The sequence below is a fragment of the Canis lupus genome, chromosome 1 (genome assembly GCF_048164855.1).
Source record: "Canis lupus baileyi chromosome 1, mCanLup2.hap1, whole genome shotgun sequence".
Taxonomy (NCBI): Eukaryota; Metazoa; Chordata; class Mammalia; order Carnivora; family Canidae; genus Canis; species Canis lupus.
This window is the reverse complement of record NC_132838.1, coordinates 116,392,292-116,415,235: the sequence shown is the minus strand read 5'-3', so window position 1 is coordinate 116,415,235 and position 22,944 is coordinate 116,392,292. Positions and strand designations below refer to the sequence as shown.

At 37.7% G+C, this 22,944-nt stretch overlaps 2 protein-coding genes across 17 annotated transcripts in view; one reads left to right on the top strand and one right to left on the bottom strand.

The window, feature by feature from the left end:
* Positions 1–21,308, bottom strand: part of ZNF568 (zinc finger protein 568) — an 80,886-nt gene extending 59,578 nt beyond the window's left edge. Inside the window, exons 1-5 of one of the 12 annotated variants that reach the window (XM_072835298.1) lie at positions 20,923–21,093; positions 19,639–19,705; positions 16,158–16,422; positions 15,760–15,959; positions 14,125–14,180 (exon numbers count right to left, since the gene is read on the bottom strand). In XM_072835298.1, the coding sequence (XP_072691399.1) occupies positions 14,125–14,139 (15 nt within the window). In that variant the 5' untranslated portion in view covers positions 14,140–14,180; positions 15,760–15,959; positions 16,158–16,422; positions 19,639–19,705; positions 20,923–21,093. Of the gene's footprint in view, positions 1–14,124; positions 14,181–15,759; positions 15,960–16,157; positions 16,423–19,638; positions 19,706–20,724; positions 20,901–20,922; positions 21,098–21,189 lie in introns of those variants that run through there. The other 11 variants (XM_072835201.1, XM_072834747.1, XM_072835386.1 and 8 more) reach the window with 11 other exon arrangements.
* The window catches only part of ZNF829 (zinc finger protein 829), a 76,596-nt gene that overhangs the window by 32,037 nt on the left and 21,615 nt on the right, over positions 1–22,944 (top strand). For 2 of the 5 annotated variants that reach the window (XM_072769750.1, XM_072769834.1), the window contains exons 1-2: positions 20,902–21,477; positions 22,088–22,156. The exons of 1 other annotated variant lie outside the window; for it this stretch is intronic. In XM_072769750.1, coding sequence (XP_072625851.1) covers positions 22,124–22,156 — 33 coding nt within the window. In that variant the 5' untranslated portion in view covers positions 20,902–21,477; positions 22,088–22,123. Of the gene's footprint in view, positions 1–20,899; positions 21,478–22,087; positions 22,157–22,944 lie in introns of those variants that run through there. 2 more of the 5 variants (XM_072769911.1, XM_072769622.1) reach the window with 2 other exon arrangements.

Sequence of the window (22,944 nt, the reverse complement as noted above, 5' to 3'; positions counted from 1 at the left end):
TCCAATTTATCAGTATAAGCATAGGGCCACCTACAGAAACCAATGCAGTGCCCACACTAGCTACCTAACTTGCTTACACTAAGCCTGCCCCCTCTGTGCTCCAGAAGAACTGCCCTTCCCGGTCATACTTGCCTCAGTCCCAGTTTGGTGGGTCCCTACCCCCAGAAGACCAGCTCAAACCCCTGCAAACATGGTCTCTCTTGACCTGGGAGTACCATGAGGCCTTAGTTCCTGTGGCAGTGGCAATAGGTCTCATTTCACAAAGAGATTAGAGCACGCCTAGTTAAAACAAACCACATTTGGGCCAGTGACCAAACACTGCCCACAAAGGAAAAGAGAGCCTCTGGAGACAACTGGCCTGAAAGATAAAGCAGCCAAGACACAACAGCAGAGTACAAGTGGCACACATTGGAGACAACTCCTGAAAGCAAGAGACCTTGGGGAACAGGGGACACTACAGAGCAGGACACTATAGGATCTCTTTTTCATGAAGTCATTAATTACCCTCAAGAACAAGAGATGTTGCTGACCTTCCTAACACATAGAAACAGGCACAGAGACTTAGACATAATGGGAAGACAGAGGAATTTGTCTCAGTAGAAAGAACACGACAAGGCAATGGTCAGAGATCTAAGCAAACAGATATAAGTTACATGCCTGATGGAGATTTTTTTAAGAGATTTTATTTATTTATTCATGAGACACACAGAAAGAGGCAGAGACACAGGCAGAGAGAGAAGCAGGCTCCATGCAGGGAGCCCAACGTGGGACTCGATCCTGGGACTCCAGGATCATGCCCTGGCCCAAAGGCAGACACTCAACCACTGAGCCACCCAGGCATCCCGCCTGATGGAGAATTTAAAACTGTGATCACAAGGATACTCACTGGACTTGACAAAAGAGTGGAGGACATCAGTGAGACCATTAATATAGACAAAAGGAATAACACAGCAGAGATAAAGTACTCAATAAACAAGATGAGAAAAACACTTGGTGGAATGAACAGCAAGTTGGATGAGTAGAGTAATGAATTAATGACCTAGAAGACACAATAATGGAAAGTAATCAAGCTGAACAAAAAAGGAAAAAGAGAATTATGCAAAACGAGAACCGATTAGGAAACTGGGTGACTCCATCAAATGTAGTAACATTTTATTACAGGAGTCCCAAAGGAAGAAGAGTGAGAAAAGGGGGCAGAAAATTTATTTAAAGAAATGATAGCTGAAAACTTCCCTAATCTGGGGAAGGAAATGGATACTCAGATCCAGGAGGCACAGAGAACCTCCAACAAAATCAACAAAAGTAGATCCATACCAAGACATATTGTAATTGAAATGGCAAAATACAGTGATAAAGAAAAAATATTAAAATCAGCAAGACAAAAGATGATAGCTACATACAAAGGAAACCTCATAAAGCTATCAGCAGATTTTTCAGCAGAAACTGTCCAAGCCAGAAAGCTATGGCATGATATATTCAAAGTGCTGAGTGGGAAAAATCTGCAGCCAAGAATACTCTATCCAGCAAAGCTATCACTAAGAGTGAAGGAGCTATCAAGAGTTTCCCAGACAAAAACTAAAGGAATTCATGACCACTAAACCATCCTGTATTAAAAGGCACTCCTTGAGAAGACCAAAAATGACAGTATGAAAGTAAAAAACACAAAATCAGTAAAAATGAGTATTTCTGTAAAAAAAATCAAAGAACTCACAATAAAAAGATATAAAAATGACACCATATACCTAAAATATAAGGAGGAGTAAAAATGAATTCAAACTTAAATGACCATCAACTTAATAGACTGCTATATGCAGATGTTACATACAAACCTAACTGTAACCACAAATCAAAAACCACTAATAAATATGCAAAGAATAAAGACCAAGAAAACCAAATATACCACTAAAGAAAACCAGCAAACCATGAAAGAAAGACAAGAAAGAATCAGAGAAAATCTTCAGAAACAACCACAAAACAAGTAATAAAATGGCAATAAATATGTATCTATCAATAATTAGTTTGAGTGTAAATAGATTAAATGTTCCACTCAAAGGATGTAGGGTGACAGAATGGATAAAAAACCAAGACCCATCTATATGCTACCTACAAGAGACTCATTTTAGACATAAAGACACCTGCAGAACGAAAGTAAGGGGATGGAGAAATATTTATTATGCAAATGGATGTCAAAACAAAGCCAGAGTAGCAATATATCAGACAAAATACATGTTATTTTATTTATTTTTTAAAAGAGATTTTATTTATTTATTTGAAGAGATAGAGATAGATAGCAAGAAAGCACAAGCAGGGGGGAAACAGAGAAGCAGGCTCAATCCCAGGACCCTGGGATCATGACCAGAGTTGAAGGCAGACGCTTAAAGGACTGAGCCACCCAGGTGCCCTGACAAAATATATGTTGAATGAAGATAGTGATATCATACATCTATTTTGACTACAACACTATGAAACTGGAAGTCAATCACATGAAAAAATGTGGAAAGAGTACAAATACATGAAGGTCAAGTAACATGCTACTAAGCAATAATGAGTCAACCAGGAAATAAAAGAAATTAAAAAGTACAGGGAAACTAATGAAAATCAAAGCACAAAATCTTTGGGATGTAGCAAAAGTGATTTCTAAGAGGGAAGTTTATGGCAATGAAAGTCCATCTCAAGAAGCAAGAAAAACCTCAGATAAACAACCTAACCTTACACTTAGAGGAGCTACCAAAAACAAAAAAATAAAAACAAAACAAAACACAACAAACAAAAACCTAAAGCCAGCAGAAGGAAGGAAATAACAAAGATTAGAGCAGAAATAAATGATAAACTACAAAAAAAAAAAAAAAAACCCAGTAGAACAAATAAATGAAACCAGGTTCTGGTTCTTTGAAAAAAAATTAAAGTGATAAACCTCTAGCTAGATTTATCAAGGAAAAAAAAGAAAGGATTCAAACAAAATCACAAATTAGAGAGGGGAAATAACAACAAACGCCACAGAAAAACATACAATTATAAGAGAATATTATGAAAAATTATATGCCAACAAACAGGGCAACCCAGAATAAATTGAGAAATTCCTAGAAACATGTAACCTACAAAAGCTGAAACAGGAAGAAATAGAAAATTTGAACAGACTGAGTACCATTAATGAAATTGAATCAGCAATCAAAAACCTCCCAAAAAACAAAAGTCCAGGACCAGACGACTTCACAGGCAAATTCTACCAAACATTTAAAGAAGAGTTAATACCTATTCTTCTCAAACTGTTTCAAAAAAATTCAGAAGAGGAAGGAAAACTCCCAAATTCATTGAGAGCCTATGAGCCTCGCATTACCCTGATGCCAAAACCAGATAAAGATACCACAAAAAAGAGAACTACAGACCAATATCTCTGATGAACAAAGATGCAAAACCATCAAGAAAATCCTAGCAAACCAAATCCAAAAATACTTAAAAAAAAAAAAATCATTCACCATGATCAAGTGGAATTTACTCCTGGGTTGCAATGGTGGCTCAATATTCTCAAATGAATCACTATTACACATCACAACAATGAGGAAGGATAAGAACCACGTGATCATTTCAATATACGCAGAAAAGCATGTGACAAAGTACAACACTTGTTTATAATAAAAATCCCCAACAAAGTAGACTTAAAAGGAACATACCTCAACATAATATAGGCCAAATATGAAAAATCCACAGCTAACATGCTCACATCAGTCTCAAGGGGGAGAAACAACCTTTCCCCTAAGATCAGGAACAAAACAAGGTTGTCCACTCTCACCACTTTTATTCAACATAGTACTGAAAGTCTTAGCCACAGCAATCAGACTTTAAAAAGAAATAAAAGGCATTCAAATTGGTAAGGAAGAAGTACAATTTTTACTATTTGCAGATGATGTGATACTATACAGAAAACCTGAAAGACTCTGCCAAAAATCTGCTAGAACATCTGATAAATGAATTCAGTAAAGTGGCAGGATACAAAATCAATCTACAGAAATCTGCATTTCATACAAGAATAATGAAGCAGCAGAAATTAAGATAATAAGCCCATTTATAATTGCACCAAAAATAATAAAATACTTAGGAATAAATCTAACCAAAGAGGTGAAAGACCTGTACTCTGGAAACTATAAAGTACAAATGAAAGATATAAAAAATGACCAAAGAAATGGAAAGACATTCCATGCTCATGGACTGGAAGAACAAAAATTGTTCAAATGTCTATACTACCCAGGGGGCCCTGGCTGAGTTGGAAAAGCTTGTGACTCTCTATCTCAGGGTCATGAGTTCAAACCCCATGTTGGATATAGTGATTAAAATAACTAACTTAAAAAAATGTCTATATTCCCACAGCTGTCTACATTTAATGTAATCCTGATCAAACCACTAATCAGTTTCATGGAAACAGAACAATAATAAAATCTGTATGGAACAAGAAATAGCCAAAGCAATCTTGAAAAGGAAAAACAGGGGCATTTGGCTGGCTCAGGTGCCAGAAGAACATGAAACTTTTGATCTTGGCTTAAGATGGTGGTGTGGTGGGTGGTGGTGGTGGTTGTGAGTATAGGTTACTTAATAAAATAAAATTAAATAAAAACTTTACAAAAGAAAAGCTGGAGGCATCACAATTCCAGACTTCAGGGTTTCCTATAAAGCTATAGTAATCAAAACAATATGGTACTGGCACAAAAATAGACATATAAATCAACAGAACAGAATAGAAAATCCAGAAATAAATCCACATTTATATGGCCAATTAATCTTTGACAAAGCAGGAAAGAATATCCACTGGCAAAAAGAGTCTCTTCAACAAATCGTGCTGGGAAAACTAGAGAGCAACATGCAAAGAATGAAAGTGGAACACTTTCTTACACCATATAGATAAATAAATTAAAAATGGATTAAAGACCTAAATGTGAGACTTGAAACCATAAAACCCTAGAAGAGAAAACAGGCATTAATTTCTGCCACTGGTGCAGCAATTTTTTCTCAATAGGTCCCTTTAGGCAAAGAAAACAAAACCAAAAATAGACTTGTGCCCTGGTGGCAGAGACATGAAGGCCCTCCCTATGCCTCGTCCCCATCCAATTGGTGTTCTTCCTCACTCTCCTCCTTCCCGTGGAGAAGATGGAGCTCATCCAGAAGGTGAAGCTGGCTGAGCAGGGCAGGTGCTATGACAACATGGCAATTTGCATTAAGGCCAAGACTGAGCAGGGCGCCAAGCTGTGCAACAAGTAGCACAACCTGCTCTCAGTAACCTACACGAATGTGGTCGGGGCTTCAGGTCAGCGTAGAGAGTCATCTGGAGCACAGTGCTGAAAACGGACACCTCCAACAAGTTGCAGCTATTTAAGAACTACTGGGAGAAAGTGGACTTTGAACTGAGGCCCATAGGCATCATAGTATTAGAATTGTTGGACAAATATTTATTAACCAATGTGACTAATCCAGAGAGTACAAATATGTGAATACATGTGAATTTACAAATATGTGAAAATTAAACAACACTCCTAAATAATGAATGGTTGAATAAAAAAATCACAATGAAAATTATTAAATGCTATGAGATGAATGAAAATGACACAATATAACAGAACTTATATGTAATTCCACTAAAGCAAGACTTAGAGGCAAATCTATAGCTGCATTAATGTAATACCCACATCAGAAAAGAATAAAGATTGCAAACCAATACGTTAACTTTTCAACCACAGATACTGGAAAAAGAACAAGCTAAACCCAAAGTAACCCAAAAGAAAGAAATAATAAACATTAGATTGGAAGTCAATAGAATAGAGAATGGGAAAATGATAGAAATACTAGTGAAACAAAAACCTGGTTCTTTGAAAAGATCAACAAAATTAACAAAACTTTCATTTGACTGATCTAAAAGAGAGAGAGAGAGAAGACTCAAAACACTAAACTCAGGAATTAAAAAGAGGAAACATCACTACTAACCTCAAGGAAATAAAAAGGATTAGGGGGGAATATTTTACATAACAGTATGCCAGCAGATTAGATGATTTACACAAAATAGACAAATTCCTGTTTGTTTGTTTTTTAAGATTTTATTTATTTATTCACGAGAGACACAGAGAGAGAGAGAGAGGGGCAGAGACAGGTAGAGGAAGAAGCAGGCTCCATGCAGGGAGCTTGACGTGGGACTCCATCCTGTGTCTCCAGGATCACGCCCTGGGCTGAAGGCGGCGCTAAACCACTGAGCCACCCAGGCTGCCCAAAATAGACAAATTCCTAAAAGACAAAACTAATGAACCCGAATCAAGGAAAAAAAACTAAATATATCTATAACAAATAAAGACATTGAAAGAGTAATCAAAAAACTACCCACAAATAAAAGCTCAAGCTCAGTGGCTTCACTGTATCCTACCAAACAACAAAGAAAAATTAAAACCAATTCTTCACAAATTCTCCCAAAATAGAAGAGAAAACACTCAGTATTACTCTGATACTAATATCACCTAAGACAAAAAAAAGAAAACTACAGGCCACTATCTCTCATTAATACAAAAGTAAAAATCCTCAATAAAACACTAATAAATTTCATCCAACAAAATACAAAAAGGGAAAATAGATTTTTACAGCAACTTTATTCATAATTGTCAAAACTTAAAAGCAACCAAAATGTCCCTTAGTAGGTGAATGGATAAACAGTGGTATATCCAGATAATGGAATATTATTCAGTGCTAAAAAGAAATGAACTATCAACTCATAAGAAGACATGGAGGAACTTTATTGTGCATATAACTAAGAGAAGCCAATCTGAAAGGCTAGTACCGTATGATTCCAACTACAGGACATTCTGAAACAGGCAAAACTATGGAGACAGTAAAAAAGATCGCTGATTGCCGGGAATTGGGGGAGGAGTGGACCAATGAATAGACAGAGCACAGGGGATTTTTAAGTCAATAAAAATACTCTGTATGATACTATAATGATGGATACATGCCATTATACACTTATCCAATTCCATCAAATGGGCAACATCAAGAGTGAACCCTAATGTAGACTATGGATTTGGGTAATTATGATGTCAATATAAGTTACATAAATTGTAATACCTCTATCAGTTCCAGTGGGGAATATTGATAATGGGTAAGCTATGCATGCATGGGGGCAAGGAGTATATGGGAAATCTTTATACTTTCAACTCTGCTGTGAACCTAAAACTATTTTCATATGGCATGATTTTGAACATAGAAAAATCTAAGGAATCTATGAAAATTCTATTAAAACTAATAAACAATTAATAAACAATTTCTGCAAGGTTGCAGAATATAGGATCAACACAAAACCTCAATTGAATTTCTAGACACAGTGAGCATCCAAATATGAAATTAAGAAAACAATCCCACTTACATTAGCATCAAAAAGAATAAAATACTTAAGGATAAATTTAACAAAATATGTGTCAAACTTACATTCTGAAAATTACAAAATACCACTTTAAAAACCTAAAAACAAAAAAAGAAAGACATCCCATGTTCATGGATTATAAAACTTAATATATAGGAGATAGGTATGTTGAAAGATGATGACAAATATGGAGGATGGAGAATGAAGCCCTAATCTAAAAACTATACTCATTGTTGAGAAACCACAATACAAAGAAAAACCAAAGGCACAAGTGAAAAAAAATTTTGAAGGAGTGAAATAAAAAGAGATATTATGACAATGTTAAAAAACAAAAAAACAAAAATAAGGGTGTAAAAATTATAACCTTGGATTAGGCAATAGGCTTTTAGATATGACACCAAAAGTGCAAGCAACAAATGAAAAAAAATATACATCAAAAAATGTAAGAATTTTGTGCTTTCAAGAACATCATCAAGAAAGTGAAAAGACAACTCATAGCCTTCACTGGGGCTGTGGGCTGGGCTCATCATGTCTGCTCCTCATGTGTTCATTCAGGTGAAAGGGCAGCTTCCTGGGGCAAGCTCTTTACTTGACTTGGTTCATGTACTCCAGTGATTTGCCAAGGCCAGTTAACCTGCATCCCAAGGCAGAGCCTGAACCTACACAGTCAATGTGCAGATTCCAAGTATAAGAATAAATGCCTGTTGTTCTACTGGCAAAGGAAGCAGAAAAGTGGAATAGACATCTGATTAACATATACCTAACTAAAAAAATTTTCAACATACTAGGATTTCAAAGTGGAGCTAGATTTAGACATTTTTCCTGGTTAACAGTGAGGCTGTAGAGTCTGACATCAAAATTTACAGGTTTTAAAATTTACTAATTGTGCAACCTCAACAGTAGCCAAATTTGAGCCTCAGTTTCCTCATCTGTAAAGTGTCATTTCCTCAATGAGTTGATGTAAAAACTAAAGAAGACAAAAGATGAGAAGCACTTAGAACTAAGCTTAGGACCCACTAATCATTCAATAAATTTTACAACTAGATAATCCCTATGGAATATAAACCATAACAAAGGAAAAACAACAGAAAACATATTTTCCACTAGTTCTATAAAAAATTAGCATTAAAACATCTTTTCCATTAAGTTTAGTGAATGAGCACAAATCTCATAGAAAAAAAATTACATTCCTGAAAAACCTATAAAACAAGTAACAGAAGACCTAGAAGTAAATATGGGTTAATTTCTGACTGTATAAAATGATGAATCAGGGGTGCCTGGGTGGCTCAGTTGGTTAAGAATCTCCTTTTAGGGGATCCCTGGGTGGCTCAGTGGTTCAGCAACCGCCTTTGACCCAGAGCGTGATCTTGGGAGTCCTGGGATCGGATCCTGCACTGGGCCCCCCGTGCCTGGGGCCAGCTTCTCCCTCTGCCTCTCTCTCTCGATCTATGTCTTTCATGAATAAATAAATAAAATCTTAAAAAAAAAAAAAAAAAGAATCTGCCTTTAGCTCAAGCTCAGGTCACGATCTTGGGGTCCTGGGATTAAGCCTTGTGCCCTCCTCCCTACTCAGCAGGAGGCCTGCTTCTCCCTCTCCCTGCTTGTGTCCCGTCAAATAAATAAATTTTAAAAAATCTTTAAAATGATGAATCAGGGGACACCTGGGTGGCTCAGGGGTTGAGCGTCTGCCTTCAGCTCAGCGCATGATCCTGGGCCTCCTTGCAGGGAGCCTGCTTCTCCCTCTACCTGTGTCTCTATCTCTCTCTGTGTCTCTCATGAATAAATAAAATCTTTAAAAAAAAATGATGAATCAGTGCTTTAGAAGAGGCAACTTTTCCAAGATATTAGCTCTCTTTACGTTGTTAAAAATGCCATATTAGTAACAAGGAATAAAGGGGGTTGAACTTTAAAAAAGCATAAATTCAAAGTTTGTGTCATTTAAGTTCTATTCCTTCTCCTGTCAGAAGAACCAAGAAGATGCGTATCCCTCTAGCCTTAACATTTCCAAGGTTCTCCCTGGTATTACACTACTTTCCTTTCCTTCGTTTTTAAGATCTTAATAGGGCAAATCTTTTTAAAAAAGTTTACAGTAAGGGCATAAAGGCAATTACATATCAGTTCTGTGATATGACTGGCAACTTTTTCTAAAAAGGGATTTTTTCTTAAAGTACGAATATTAAATATTTCTTTAAAAACTTGGAGCATGATGTATTTTTTCATATTTTTCTTGGATATTTTATATTCTTATTTTGCAAATATATTCTAGACTCTGGTTGAATAGACTTGCCTTATACTAAGAAAAATATTTACAATCTTTTTTTTTTTTTTTTTAATTTTTTTTTTTTTTTTTTTTTTTAATTTATGATAGGCACACAGTGAGAGAGAGAGAGAGGCAGAGACACAGGCAGAGGGAGAAGCAGGCTCCATGCACCGGAAGCCCGACGTGGGATTCGATCCCGGGTCTCCAGGATCGCGCCCTGGGCCAAAGGCAGGCGCCAAACCGCTGCGCCACCCAGGGATCCCTACAATCTTTTTTTAAAGATTTATTTATTTGAGAGACAGCACATGCACAAGGGGGGATGGGCAGAGGGAGAAGGAGAGGGAGAGAATCTCAAGCACACTCCCCACTGAGTGTGGAGCTGGTTGTGGGGATTGATCTCAGGAACTTGAGATCACCACCTGAGCAGAAACCAGGTGCCCCAAAATATTTAGAATCTTTATTCAGATAAGTCTAAAGATTTAAAAGAAGTTATATTAGTTTAATAATGATGGATCCTATACAAAAATTGTGTTTTAAAAATGTACTTAAGTCCTGTTTCAGGCCACATTAATATTTTAAAGGTTTTTTTTTTCTCCTATATATCTCAGATACTTTTTTTCTTTATGGTTTTGTTTCTACTCTTACCATCTTCCATTTTATTTTTCAGCTGGTTGTGGTTTATATACAGAATGCTATTGGTTTTTGCATAAATTTTGTGTCCATACTGGATTCAGTTTTTTCTCTTCAGCTGCCCATATATTTATCATCTAGCTGTCATAATTTTGCATGCACCTTCCCAATTTTTATCTCCTATTTTTTCTCTTTGTTATATCCCTAGGCATATAGAAATACAGTAAATAAATGCAGTAGCATGGACAATCTGGTTGTGTTCTTGACTTTAGTGTCTCATTTTCCCTAGTAAACAGGGTGTTGGCTTTTAGCTTATAACGTGTAGAAAAACTGTTAACAATATTGTGTTAAGAAAGTATCCTTTTACTCCTATTTTATAGATTCTATTTTTTTTTTTTAAGATTTTATTTACTTATTCATGAGAGACACAGAGAGAGGCAGAAACAGGAGAAGCAGGCTCCATGCAGGGAGCCCAATATGGGACTCGATCCCAGAACTCTGGGATCACCCTGAGCCAAAGGCAGACACTCAATCGCTGAGCCACCCAGGCGTCCCTGTAGATTCTTTTAAAATCTGAAGTTCTGGGCAGCCCAGGTGGCTCAGTGGTTTAGTGTTGCCTTTGGCCCAGGGTGTGATCCTAGAGACCCGGGTTCAAGTCCCATGTTGGGCTCCCTATATGGAGTCTCCTTCTCCCTCTGCCTGTGTCACTGCCTCTCTTTCTGTGTCTGTCATGAATAAATAAAATCTTTAAAAAAAAAAAAACTGAAGTTCTGATTTTAAAAAAATTAGTAGCTCTATGAAACTGATTCTTTTAATACGATGAATTATATTACTAGATTCCCTTAACTTGAAACATCTTAGTGATAGAAAAGAATATTTCACTCAATTCTTCTCTAGCCTATAAATTCTTTGCAATTCCAGTTAAAATCACAACAGGATTTTTTTTCCTTTAGAACTAGATAAACTGATTCTAAAATTCAAGTAGAGATATAGGGGTCCTAAAGTAGCTAAAATTTTTCTGAAAGACTAGCAACAACATATATGTGGTGGGAAGTGGAGAAATCCTTGCCTAAGCAACAGGGTTATTTTAAAGTTACAGTACTTAAAACAAGAAAAGTACAGTACTGGTACAAATGTAGACAAACAGATTAAAGAAACAGAATAAAAAGCCTAGGAACAATTAAGCATGTACATGATAAGGGTGGCATCACAAAAGAAATACCTATTTAACAATGGTGTTGGAATTGGTCTTCTACATGTAAAAATAATTCTGATGATAGAATTATCAGTAAATGCTTACTTAAAATCAATCACAAAATTAAATTCCAATTAGACTAAGACTAAATATGATAAAGTTTTGAAAACAGACTATCTTTAAACCTAATATTATGAAAGATATCTTAGAACAGACCAACATTAGCAACTCAGGAAAGAAAGAACTATTAAATACTGATGCTGTATATTAATGTTGACTGAATTCTTATTGTGTGTACATATTTATCATGTGCTAAATATAACCAACCAAATTTAAAGTGTCTATACAACAAAAGATACCTAATACCATAAATGTGGCAGATTTGCAGGTTACCTATATAAATCCTATTGCCAAGAAAAGCATTCTCAAAATTCCCTAATTTCAAGTAGAAAAGGGAAAACAATATAAAATGAATGAATAACATGAACAGTTAATTGGCAAAATTTGCATTCCTTCACTCAGGAGTGGGCTTCAATCTCTATAGTATCATAGTGTAACCTTAGAGTTACTTTGTATGGGTTTGAATTCTGGCTTTATTGCACACTTCATGCATGAAGTTATGCCAGCTTTTTAACCTTTGTGCTTTAATTCCCTTCTTTGTAGGTTTTTCTACTTGTAGTCTATTCACATATAAATAAAAGCTGCTGTGGACTATATTTATATCCAGGAACAGTGACAGTCCATTTCTATTTGATAGTCCAAAATATCTGGCTCTTGTATCTGACATCTGACAGGAATTGTTATGAATTTTTTGACAGCTAAGAGTATTCCATTTGTGTAGATTACAACTCTTCGCCTTGATCTCTAGCTTTTTACTATATAAAGAAAATGCATGTGTGAACTAATTATTTGGAATCCTCTTATAAAAGATGATTACCCACCAATTCAAAATACATCTAAAAAAATGTGTATGCAAATCTGAATGTTTCTTTTTGACATTAGTATTTTAAGATACTTTCTGACCACTTTTATTCCAACTGCCTCTTCATGTTCTTCACATAATTTTCTATTTTCTTAACTATTAGTTTTTAAGAATTGTTAGTATATTTATGTTATATGTATTACAAAAACTATTCCCAGTTTTGCCTTATTACAGTGTTTATGGTAGTTTTACTGAAGGGAAAGATTAACTGTATGAACCCAAATCAGACATCTTCACGTTTATCTCATTGGTTTCATATGTTAAACTAAAAAGGCAAGTCAATGAATATAGCCAACACATCCCAAGGCCTTTTCAGGTAGGAAGGATTTCTATGGCTAAGAATTATTAACAATATTTACTATTTATGGAGCACTTATTATGTACATTTAACCCTCCCATTATTCCTATTGGATAAGTATGATTATTATCCTCATTTACAAACAATGTAAATGAGGCCATAGCGATTAAGAAACCTGCCCATAATCATGCACTTCGGAAGTTGCTGGGCCTAGATTTGAACCCAAGTCTCTATAAGCCTAGAGAACCACTCAGCCAACAGGAGAAATAATCTCAAGAACATGATCGTACTCCAAAAGAAGTGTGTTTGTGTGTTTCAGGATGGGAAATATGAGCTGAGGAAAAGAGGTAGCAAAAAGGAAAGTATTTAACAACAGGGGTGCGAGGGATTCCAGAGCTGGCAACAAAAAAAAGTCAAGAACAAAGGAGAATGAGCCAGAAGACAAATAATACTGTATCCTCCAAGGCCATTAAAAAAAAAAAAAAAAAAAGAGATGTGGAAAGTTATGGATACAAGAACTATTAAGATTTCTCCATAGAATGCTAGTGCATTTTAGTTCAGTTTGTAAAAAATTTCAACAGAAGAAAATATAAACGTAGGATCATTTGAAAAACATGTTCCATTTACTCTTGCAGGTAATTTTAGCTTTTAATCTTTGGCCAGGACAGAGTTTTTAAAAAACTGAGCTTAAAATTATAAGAATTATGGAATTATTTTGGAATTTCTTTGACCTAGGTCCCAATGAAAAGCTTTCTCTTTCCAGGGACACTTGGCTGGCTCAGCCAGTAGAGCACACAATTCTTGATCTCAGTGTTCTAAGTTTGGGCCCCATGCTGGGTATAGGAATCACTTTAAAAAAATAATAAAATCGGGATCCCTGGGTGGCGCAGCGGTTTGGCGCCTGCCTTTGGCCCAGGGCGCGATCCTGGAGACCCCGGATCGAATCCCACGTCGGGCTCCCGGTGCATGGAGCCTGCTTCTCCCTCTGCCTGTGTCTCTGCCTCTCTCTCTCTCTGTGACTATCATAAATAAATAAAAATTAAAAAAAAAAATAAATAAAATAAAATCTTTGAAAAGCTTTCTCTTTCCTTAATTATTAGCCTTTTCCTCATAAACAGTATAAATTATGTAATAAACTTCATGTCCCAGTTTGCTTTTGTTTCTCCAGCTCATATTCAAATTGAACTTTGTATGGACCTGTTTCTGGATAGTCACATTCCAAATTTCACCTGGTTCTGATCTTCTATCTGTATTTTTCCTCACTCTTAATTTTTATCAATTTAGTTTTTTCCAATTTACAGGTAGGTTTAGGTAACCCACTGCAATTGCACTGCAAAATAACAAAGGAAACAAATAAATGCTTAAAACGTACGAGAGACCGGGTCATATCCTCTTCTTCCAAAAGGCCAGGGTCCTGAGAATGCCAAGCTGAGGAAAGAGAAATAAAAGAGATTTATTTCAGAGCTCCAGACAAAGGCATATAGAAATCTTCAGTACCACGTGGCTATATCATCTATAATGATACTCAGGGCATTGAGAAATGTTAACCACCACCAGCAAATGAGATGCTGAAATGTACAAGAAAGACTAATGTTACCATATAGGATCTGATAGGAATTTCTGGAGGGCTAAGTATAGGGTGACCAATGAATCTATTCAAAATACAGGCTTTCCCTAGGATCCTGTTATTTTACTCTTAATAGAAAATTTACCTCAAGTACATAATAATAAATACCATAAAGATTTAAGAATTATATAATTTATGAAGCACTATAAAATATTTGGAGGGCAGCCCAGGTGGCCCGGGTGGCTCAGCGGTTCACACCTCCTTCAGCCCAGGGCATGATCCTGGAAACCCAGAATCGAGTCCCACGTCAGGCTCCCTGCATGGAGCCTGCTTCTCCCTCTGCTTGTGTCTCTGCCTCTCTCTGTGTCTCTCATGAATAAATAAATAAAATCTTAAAAACAAATTTGGAAAAACTTTAATTAGGGACAGGTTAGGCGCTGTAAACCAATAAAAAGCTAGAATAAAATGTAGTCATGATTCTAATGACATTTCAAACAATTTCTTTTTTAATCTAAAAAATTCAGAGCCTTCAGGTTAAAAATACATTTTTGCATTTCCTCCTTCTCTCTCCCAAAACCAACCAAAATGAAAGTAAAGGAACAAAGGAAGCTGAGTCTCATAAAGAAAGAATATAGAAGACTTCAGCAGATAAGAGATGTCAACAAAATTTTGGAAACTAGAGATTGGACAGATAATTGTTATCTAATTTAACCAGAGAAAGCTGAAGCTTAAGTGAGGGTGGGGGAAGGATGGGGAAACCATGGCAGAACCCTTGAACAGCTTAGGAATGCAGTCACTAGGTACTTCTGCAGGCAGGCGTGTGGGAATGGGAACTGAATGTAAGGGTTTGGAGCAATGTAGAGAAAATAAGGGAATTAAGTGAAAGTTGTAATATTGAAAGATGAGGTGTGTCCCTCCAATCCTTCATTTCCTACTGTGTTTGCCTTCCAAAAGCAGTTCTGGCTTATATTCCTCAAGCAAAATCTAAGACTTCTTACTTCTTGCAGGGGAAACTGACTAGCCTCCCCCAAAATAGATACAGATCCTGACATTTGGTCAATCTTCAACCTCTAATAAAACACCATATTAGAATGAAAGGCAAGGAGAAGGTGGGTGGGAGAGGGATGAGGTGAGGGAGATAAGAGGTTAGATAGAAAACAGAGATAAATCCTTATGTCCATTGTCAAAAGTCAACTAAAACTGAGAAACTAAGCATGTATGTAAGCAAGTATGAGGATATTATTCAGGAAAGTGCAGTGAATACTAAAATGTGGGATCAGGGACGAGAAAGAATAGAGTAGGAAATTTTGTTTATGATTATACATTTAACAGCCCTTTAAAAAAAAATCTAAACTAAGAAAAACAGAAATTACATTTAAAATAGTTATTTTAAAAAAATCAAACAATAGTTAAGTGAATAAATAAAAAACAAATGCCTACCCTGCAGTCAGTAACACTCAAGTGAAGTTTCTTGGTAGTAGTACTGAATTTCCTAACTCTTTTTAAAAATCTGTCTGCCCCGGGATCCCTGGGTGGCTCAGCGGTTTAGCGCCTGCCTTCGGCCCAGGGCGTGATCCTGGAGTCCCGGGATGGAGTCCCACATTGGGCTCCCACATTGGGCTGCCTCTCTTTTTCTGTGTCTGATAAATAAATAAATAAATAAATAAATAAATAAATAAATAAATAAATAAATAAATAAATAAAGAATAATAAATGAATAATGAATAAATAATAAATAAATAAATGAATAAATAAATAATAAATGAATAAATAAGTAAAATCTTAAAATATATATATATATCTGCCCATAAACTGTGCCCATCTCTGAGCCACCTCACCTCTCCTTTCCATCATCTGGGTTAAATGCTCCACTGTCACAGAGCTACTGCTGATCTCTGAAGGTTGAGATGTCATTCAAGCCTTCCCCTCTCAGGCAGAAGGGTTAAGATAAGCTGTAGATCCAACAATTCCAGGTTCCACTCAATCTCAGGCCTCTGCAGCCTCTCAGGTCAGAAGGTCTTCCATGATGGATACCTGCTCTCCAGGCTTCCTTTTACTCACATCACAGATCTGTCTTATCTTTGTGGAGGCAGGACCTGTGGGCTTATGATATAAATCCAATTTACTTGATGTTTTCTCACTAGATCTCTATAGTAACCAGCCTCCAAGGTAGCTTCTAATGATCACTACCTTACAGTATTCATAGTTTTTGTTCAACCTCTCCTATACTAAATAGAGTTGTCCTGTTTAACCAATAGGATATTGCAAAAATGATACTGTGTGACTTCCAAAGTTAGGTCATAAAAGACATTGAGGTCTCTGTATTGCACATTCTTGAATCATGCACTTTGAAGGAAGTCAGCCACCATGCCATGAAGACACTCAAACAGCCCTAGGGAAAGGCTCCTGCCAGCAACCAGCACTAACTTGCCAGCCATCTAGAAAGCAAATCCTCCAGCCCCAGTCTAGCCTAACAATGACTACAACTTTGTCAACATCTTGACTGCAACTTCATGAAATATCTGAGCCAGACTATTCAGCTAAGTTGTTTCCCACCCATCACAGAGTGTGAGATAATTGTTTATTATTGTTTAAGCCTCTGAATTTTGAGGTAATTTGTTACACAATAGTAAATAACTAATACAGTCCCAAACAATTAGCTTCCTTGCTTATAATTCACATTTCCTGGAGTCACAGACCAGAGCTGCTGGATGCAAAGACAGTAAGAACCTGGAGGAACACTCAAAGGTTCAGCAACCTAGGTTGAACTAAGTACTCAAGAGAAACACCAAGATTCTAGAAACAAGGTGAACACAACAGTGATGTTCACATAATATCTGTTCTTCAAATATCTTCTGTGAGCATTAAGGTGTAGACTCAGTGTAGTGACAGATACAAAGTTGAGTCAAAAAAGATTCAGATTTGCAGCAACCTCAGGTTTGGAGTAAAAGAGAGCTGCAGCTATTCCATTTCCTATTTATCCTGGCAATCAAGGTAAAAGAGAGTTGCAATTTAGGATTCCCATACTCTTCATCTGAAATTAGAATTATACTCACATCACAATGATATTGGATGAATAAAATGGCTAAGTTAAGAAATATTAATTTATCATCTGCTTTAAGCCTTTATTACATAGAGTAAAAAAGTAACATACAAGAATGTAGACTAATCCTTGCACTGTATGACAGAACAGAATAAAACAGAAACATTCAATTGTAATAAATTTTGATATACTCTTAATATCCCTCACACAATTTCTATTTTCCCCTAGGCAATTATCACTAATAAACTATTCATCATACATATTGTCTGTGTATCCCCTCATTATAAACTCCATGAAAACAGGAATTTTTTTTTAATCTCTCTTTGCCATTGATGGTAGGTGCTCAAAAAAATATGTTGATTAAAATGGTGTAACCACTATGGAAAACAATATGGCAGTGAAAAACCAAAAAAAAAAAAAACCAAAAAAAAAAAAACCCAGAATTTACCGGATCCAAAAATTCCAACAAATATTTGTACACTCATTTATAGCAGCATATTTGTAATAGTCAAAAGGTAGAAGAAACCCACGTATGCATTGACAGATGAATGCATTGATAAACAAAATGCAGTGTATACATAGTGTGGAATATTATGAAATTCTGACATGCTCTAACATGGATGAACCTTGAAGAAATTATGCTAAGTTAAATAAACTCTTCACAAAAAAACAAATACTGTATGATTCAACTTATATGAGGTATGTAGAGTGGTCAAATTCATATAGACAGAAAGTAGGGACGTCTGGGTGGCTCAGTGGTTGAGTCGGCCTTTGGCTCAGGGCGCAATCCTGGGTCCAGGGATTGAGTTCTGCATCAGCTCCCTGCGAGGAGCCTGCTTCGCCCTCTATGTCTCTGCCTCTCTGTGTTTCTCATGAATAAATAAATAAAATCCTTAAAAAAAAATTCACATAGAAAAATAGAATGGAAGTTTCTGGGACTGAGAGATCCAAGGAATGGGGAAGTTATTGCTTAATGGGTACAAAGTTTCTCTTTTACAAGATGAAAGAGTTCTATGGATAAATGGTGGTGACACTGGTACAGCAATATGAATGTAACGCCACTGAACTCTACACTTAAAAATGATTAAAACGTTAAATGTTGAGGCAGCCCGGGTGGCTCAGCGGTTTAAGCGCCGCCTTCAGCCCAGGGCTGGATCCTGGAGACCCGGGATCGAGTCCCACATCGGGCTCCCTGGGTGGAGCCTGCTTCTCCCCCTGCCTGTGTCCTTGCCTCTCTCCCTCTCTATGTGTCTGTCATGAATAAATAAATAAAATCTTTAAAAAAAAAGTGAAACGTTTTTGTGCTTTAAGCTTTATCAAGGTATAATTAACGTACAAAAAGTTGCACACATTTAATATATATATATCCTGATGAGTTTAGACATATATATATATATATATATATTCATGATACCAATTCCATAACCAAGGTACTAAACATATCCATCACCTCCAAAAATTTCCTTGAGTTCTTTTGTTTCTGTGGAAGAACAATTAATACAAGATCTGTACTCAAAACAAAGTATATAATTCTGTATTGTTAATATAGATATTGTGTTGTACAGACCTCTACAACTTATTCTTCTTGCATAACATAAATTTTGTACCCATTTCCCTCTACTCCCTAGGCTCTGGCAACCATTATTCTATTCTTGTGCCTCTTAATTCTCTGACTGGCTTACTTCCCATAACATAATGTTCTTTAGTTTCATCCCTCTTGTCACAAACAGCAGGCTCTCCTTCTTTGAATAATATTCCATTTTATGTATATACCACATTTTCTTTATCCATTCATCTATTGATGAATGTTTCCTTATTTTAGCTATTGTAAATAATGCTGCAATGAAAATGGGGGTGCAGATATTAAAATGGAAAATTTTATGTTACGTGTTAAGTTTTATCACAATTAAAAGTATATATACATATATATATATACACATGTATAAAAAGACACAGATACACATTTATAGATGTACAAAGGATACATATATATACACTTAAATGAATTCTACTAATCTGGAGAATTTAAAATCAGAAGAAAGGAATATATTTAAGGATAACACAGAAATGGGTGGGTAGTTTGGAGTTCAAATATTCTAAAGTCTTAAGTTGGGGTTTTGTTAAGTATGCATGTTAAAAATTCAAGGAAAAGAACGGAAACCAAAGCAGTGGAGAGAGAGAAGTGAATAAGCTAAATCTACACAACAAAAAAGCTACAATAAATAGAAAGCAAATTTGTATCAGCATTCCAATAAATGCAAATGAATTAAACTCACCTATTAAAATAACATTCAAACAGGATAAAAGGGTAAAAAGTCCAGCAATATACTCTTTACAAGAGACCTGAAGCATAAAAACATAAAAAGAAGGGGTTGGAAAATGAACTTCCTGGATAATACAATAACAAAATCTGAACAGGAATATTATCAGACAAAAGAGAACTTGGAGTAAAAGGCGTTCACCAGGATAAAGAGGCATGTTTCCTAATGCAGTAAATTGAAATCTTGGTCCCAATTCTTCACGTCCCTCTAATATTCACACTCCTTGCCACTAACTTTACCTTGTCCTCCCACTTGAGTGTAAGTAAGCCAAGCCATGTGGCTTGCTTTAGCTAATGTATTATTACTATACGGAGGAGCAGAGGTATTTAAGGGTGTTTGTATGGTTTGTCCTGTGCTCTGATGATCCATGATGAAAGGATGTCCTGATAACCACTGTCCTCTTAGCCTGAGTAGCAGAAAGAACATACAGAGAACAGATCTAAATCCATCCTGCAGTCTAATTACTCAGCCAACAACAGCCTAAATAAGCTGAACACAGAGAACCAAGGAAAAGGTGAACATGAGAATAAATGCTTGCTGTTTATGCCACTGATTTACAGGTAGTTTGTTAGCATTACTATCATGGCAATAGCTAAGTAATACATATGATAAAAGATGCAAGCCATATGATGTTGAGATCATGAATCTGGAAAAGATCCACAGGAAAACTGGAAGGCAACAGAACAGAACCAAGAACTTCTGGGGGAAGGGAGGGAAGGCAGCAAAGGAGACTAAGGAGTGGCCAAAGGACAGGGAGGACTGCTTAAAACCAAACACAAAATTTTATACAATTTTTTTTCAAGACGTTATCGAGTATGACAAATACTATACAGAAGTCAACTCAAGAACCACGACACATATCACAAATAGCTCATCACAGACCTTTCACGACAATCAAACACCATACAACCACACACAACCACAAACATCGCCATTACACACACCTCAAACATCCCATCACAATTAGTCCATCACACTCACACACATCACCACACTCTCTCTTACACACACACACACACACACACACACACTGACTCCCACCACAGTTTCTTGGTGCAACAAGTCCAACCACTCTCCAGGAGCGTATTCCCACCCCGAGCACTTTGCACCGTGGCCACTCCAGACGCGCTGGGCCTCCCGAGAGGCTCCGCCCCGTCAGCCTCGCCGCCTAGCGGCCTCGCAGCCCAAACAGCTCAAGCCCCTCCCCCATGCCCCGCTGCTGGGACGCGGTAGCGTCACCTGCCGGAAACGCCCGAATGCGCCTTCAGCTCGCGGTTTCTGGGAGGTTAAGTGAAGGCGACCGACAGAAAGGCCCAGGCCAGACGCCGCTAACGCCGAACCATCCCTTCGCGCCCTCCTCCCAACGGACGTTCCCGAGCACACCACCTCCCAGAAGGCTTAGCGGCCTGATTTAACTTCCGACCGGAAAGCTGTCTGCGTTTCCTGTGTGAGGAAGGGGATGCACCAGGCCGGCGCTGAAGGCCCGGCTGGAAGATGCCAACCTACCGTGCCTCGCAACCCTGAGACTGGCTGAGAACTGCAGTTACAGTCGTTTCGGGAGGGCCCTGGCAGGTCGCTGAGAGGAATTGGCCGCGGGGCCGCGGGTGCATCTCCGGACTACATTTCCCAGAGGGCCCTGTGGCCCGTCGCTCTTCTCGCAGGAACGCGAACGTTTCGTCACGCCTGGCGGGACCGTTAGATCCGTGAGGTGAGAGTCGATCCGCCGCGGAGGAACTGATTCAACTGTGCCTGTGCGACGCGAGGAGACCCAAAAGTTGAGGAACCCGGAGGCAGGTACCGAACTGGGTCATCCGACCCGTGCGAGCGGAGCGGCCTGTAAAGGGGGAGGTTGTGGGATTTTGTGTGTGAGAGGTTGTGACATTGAGACCTGTGTGCGATTATCGGTTGCCCATCATTGTGGGGTTGTGACTGCGTGTGTTCTTATGGTGATGTGGGATTGTGACCCCGCGGCACTGGGGAGGGGGGTGTCTTGCGACTGTACGAGAGTAAGTTAACTGTATTTGTTCGGTGGTGGGTATATGATAACTGTGTTACCAGGTACAGCTCTCTGTGTGCAGGTGTGTGCAGTGTTTGTCGCATTGGTTTCAGTATGACCGTGCCCAAGATATGGGGCACTGTGTCTGGTATGGGGTTCCTGTCATATGTAAGAGTGTATGTAACTCCAGGACTCTGCCCCAGGGAACCTTTGTGAAATTTGGTCAGATTATAGCTCCTTGACACCAGGGACCTCAGCTTTTTCCTGAGACACGGATTAGGCAGGATGCCCCATTCTCCTCTGATTTCCATCCCCCGTGTGTGGTGGGAGCTGGGCCTGGGACTGGAGCTGACCAGTTTGGGAAATAAGGAAAACATGGTGTTTTGCAATTACTTTTTCCTCTCCCAGTTCCGCCCTTCTCTAGGTGCAGAAGAGAAGGAAAGAATGCACAATGAACTTCTACAAGCAATGTCCAAGGTGTGTTCGAGTCTCCTCTTTGTTTTCTTTCTTCTGAAAGTTAAATGATAAGAAAGATGCCATTTAATTGTAGGTCCCTCTGATTTCCCTCTTAGAGAAAAGAGTAGGCCAGCCTGGTATTAAAACCCAACAGCACCAATATATTTAATGTTTACTTATTTGGAAAATGGATCCACGTCTGTTTGTGGACTTTTCTTCTTTTTAAATGCAATATTTGGGACACCTGGGTGGCACAGAGGCTGAGCATCTGCCCTTGGCTCCGGGTATATGCTGGGTCCAGGGATTGGGTCCTTCATTGGGCTCCCGGCGAGGAGCATGCTTCTCCCTCTTGTCTATGTCCCTGCCTCTCTCTGTGTGTCTCTCATGAGTAAATAAATAAAATCTTAAATAAATGCAATATTTGTTATGATTTTAAAATAAAAATATGAGGTGCGTAGGTGGCTCAGTCGGTTAAGCCACTAACTCTTGATGTGGGCTCAGGTCTTAATCTCAGCGTCCTGAGTTCAGGCCCTGCATTGGGTTCCATCCTGGATATGGAGCCTACTTAAATAAAATAAAAATAAAAGCATGATTATTTTAGAGAAAACACAGAATTACCAAAAAACAAAATTTGATCACTAAAATAACTGTTAATATTTTGATTAATTTTTATTATTTTTCCAAAATCAAATTATATTGCATTTACCATATTATGTCCTACACTTTCACTAAAAAGTATCATTCTCGGGATCCCTGGGTGGCGCAGCAGTTTGGCGCCTGCCTTTGGCCCAGGGCGCGATCCTGGAGAC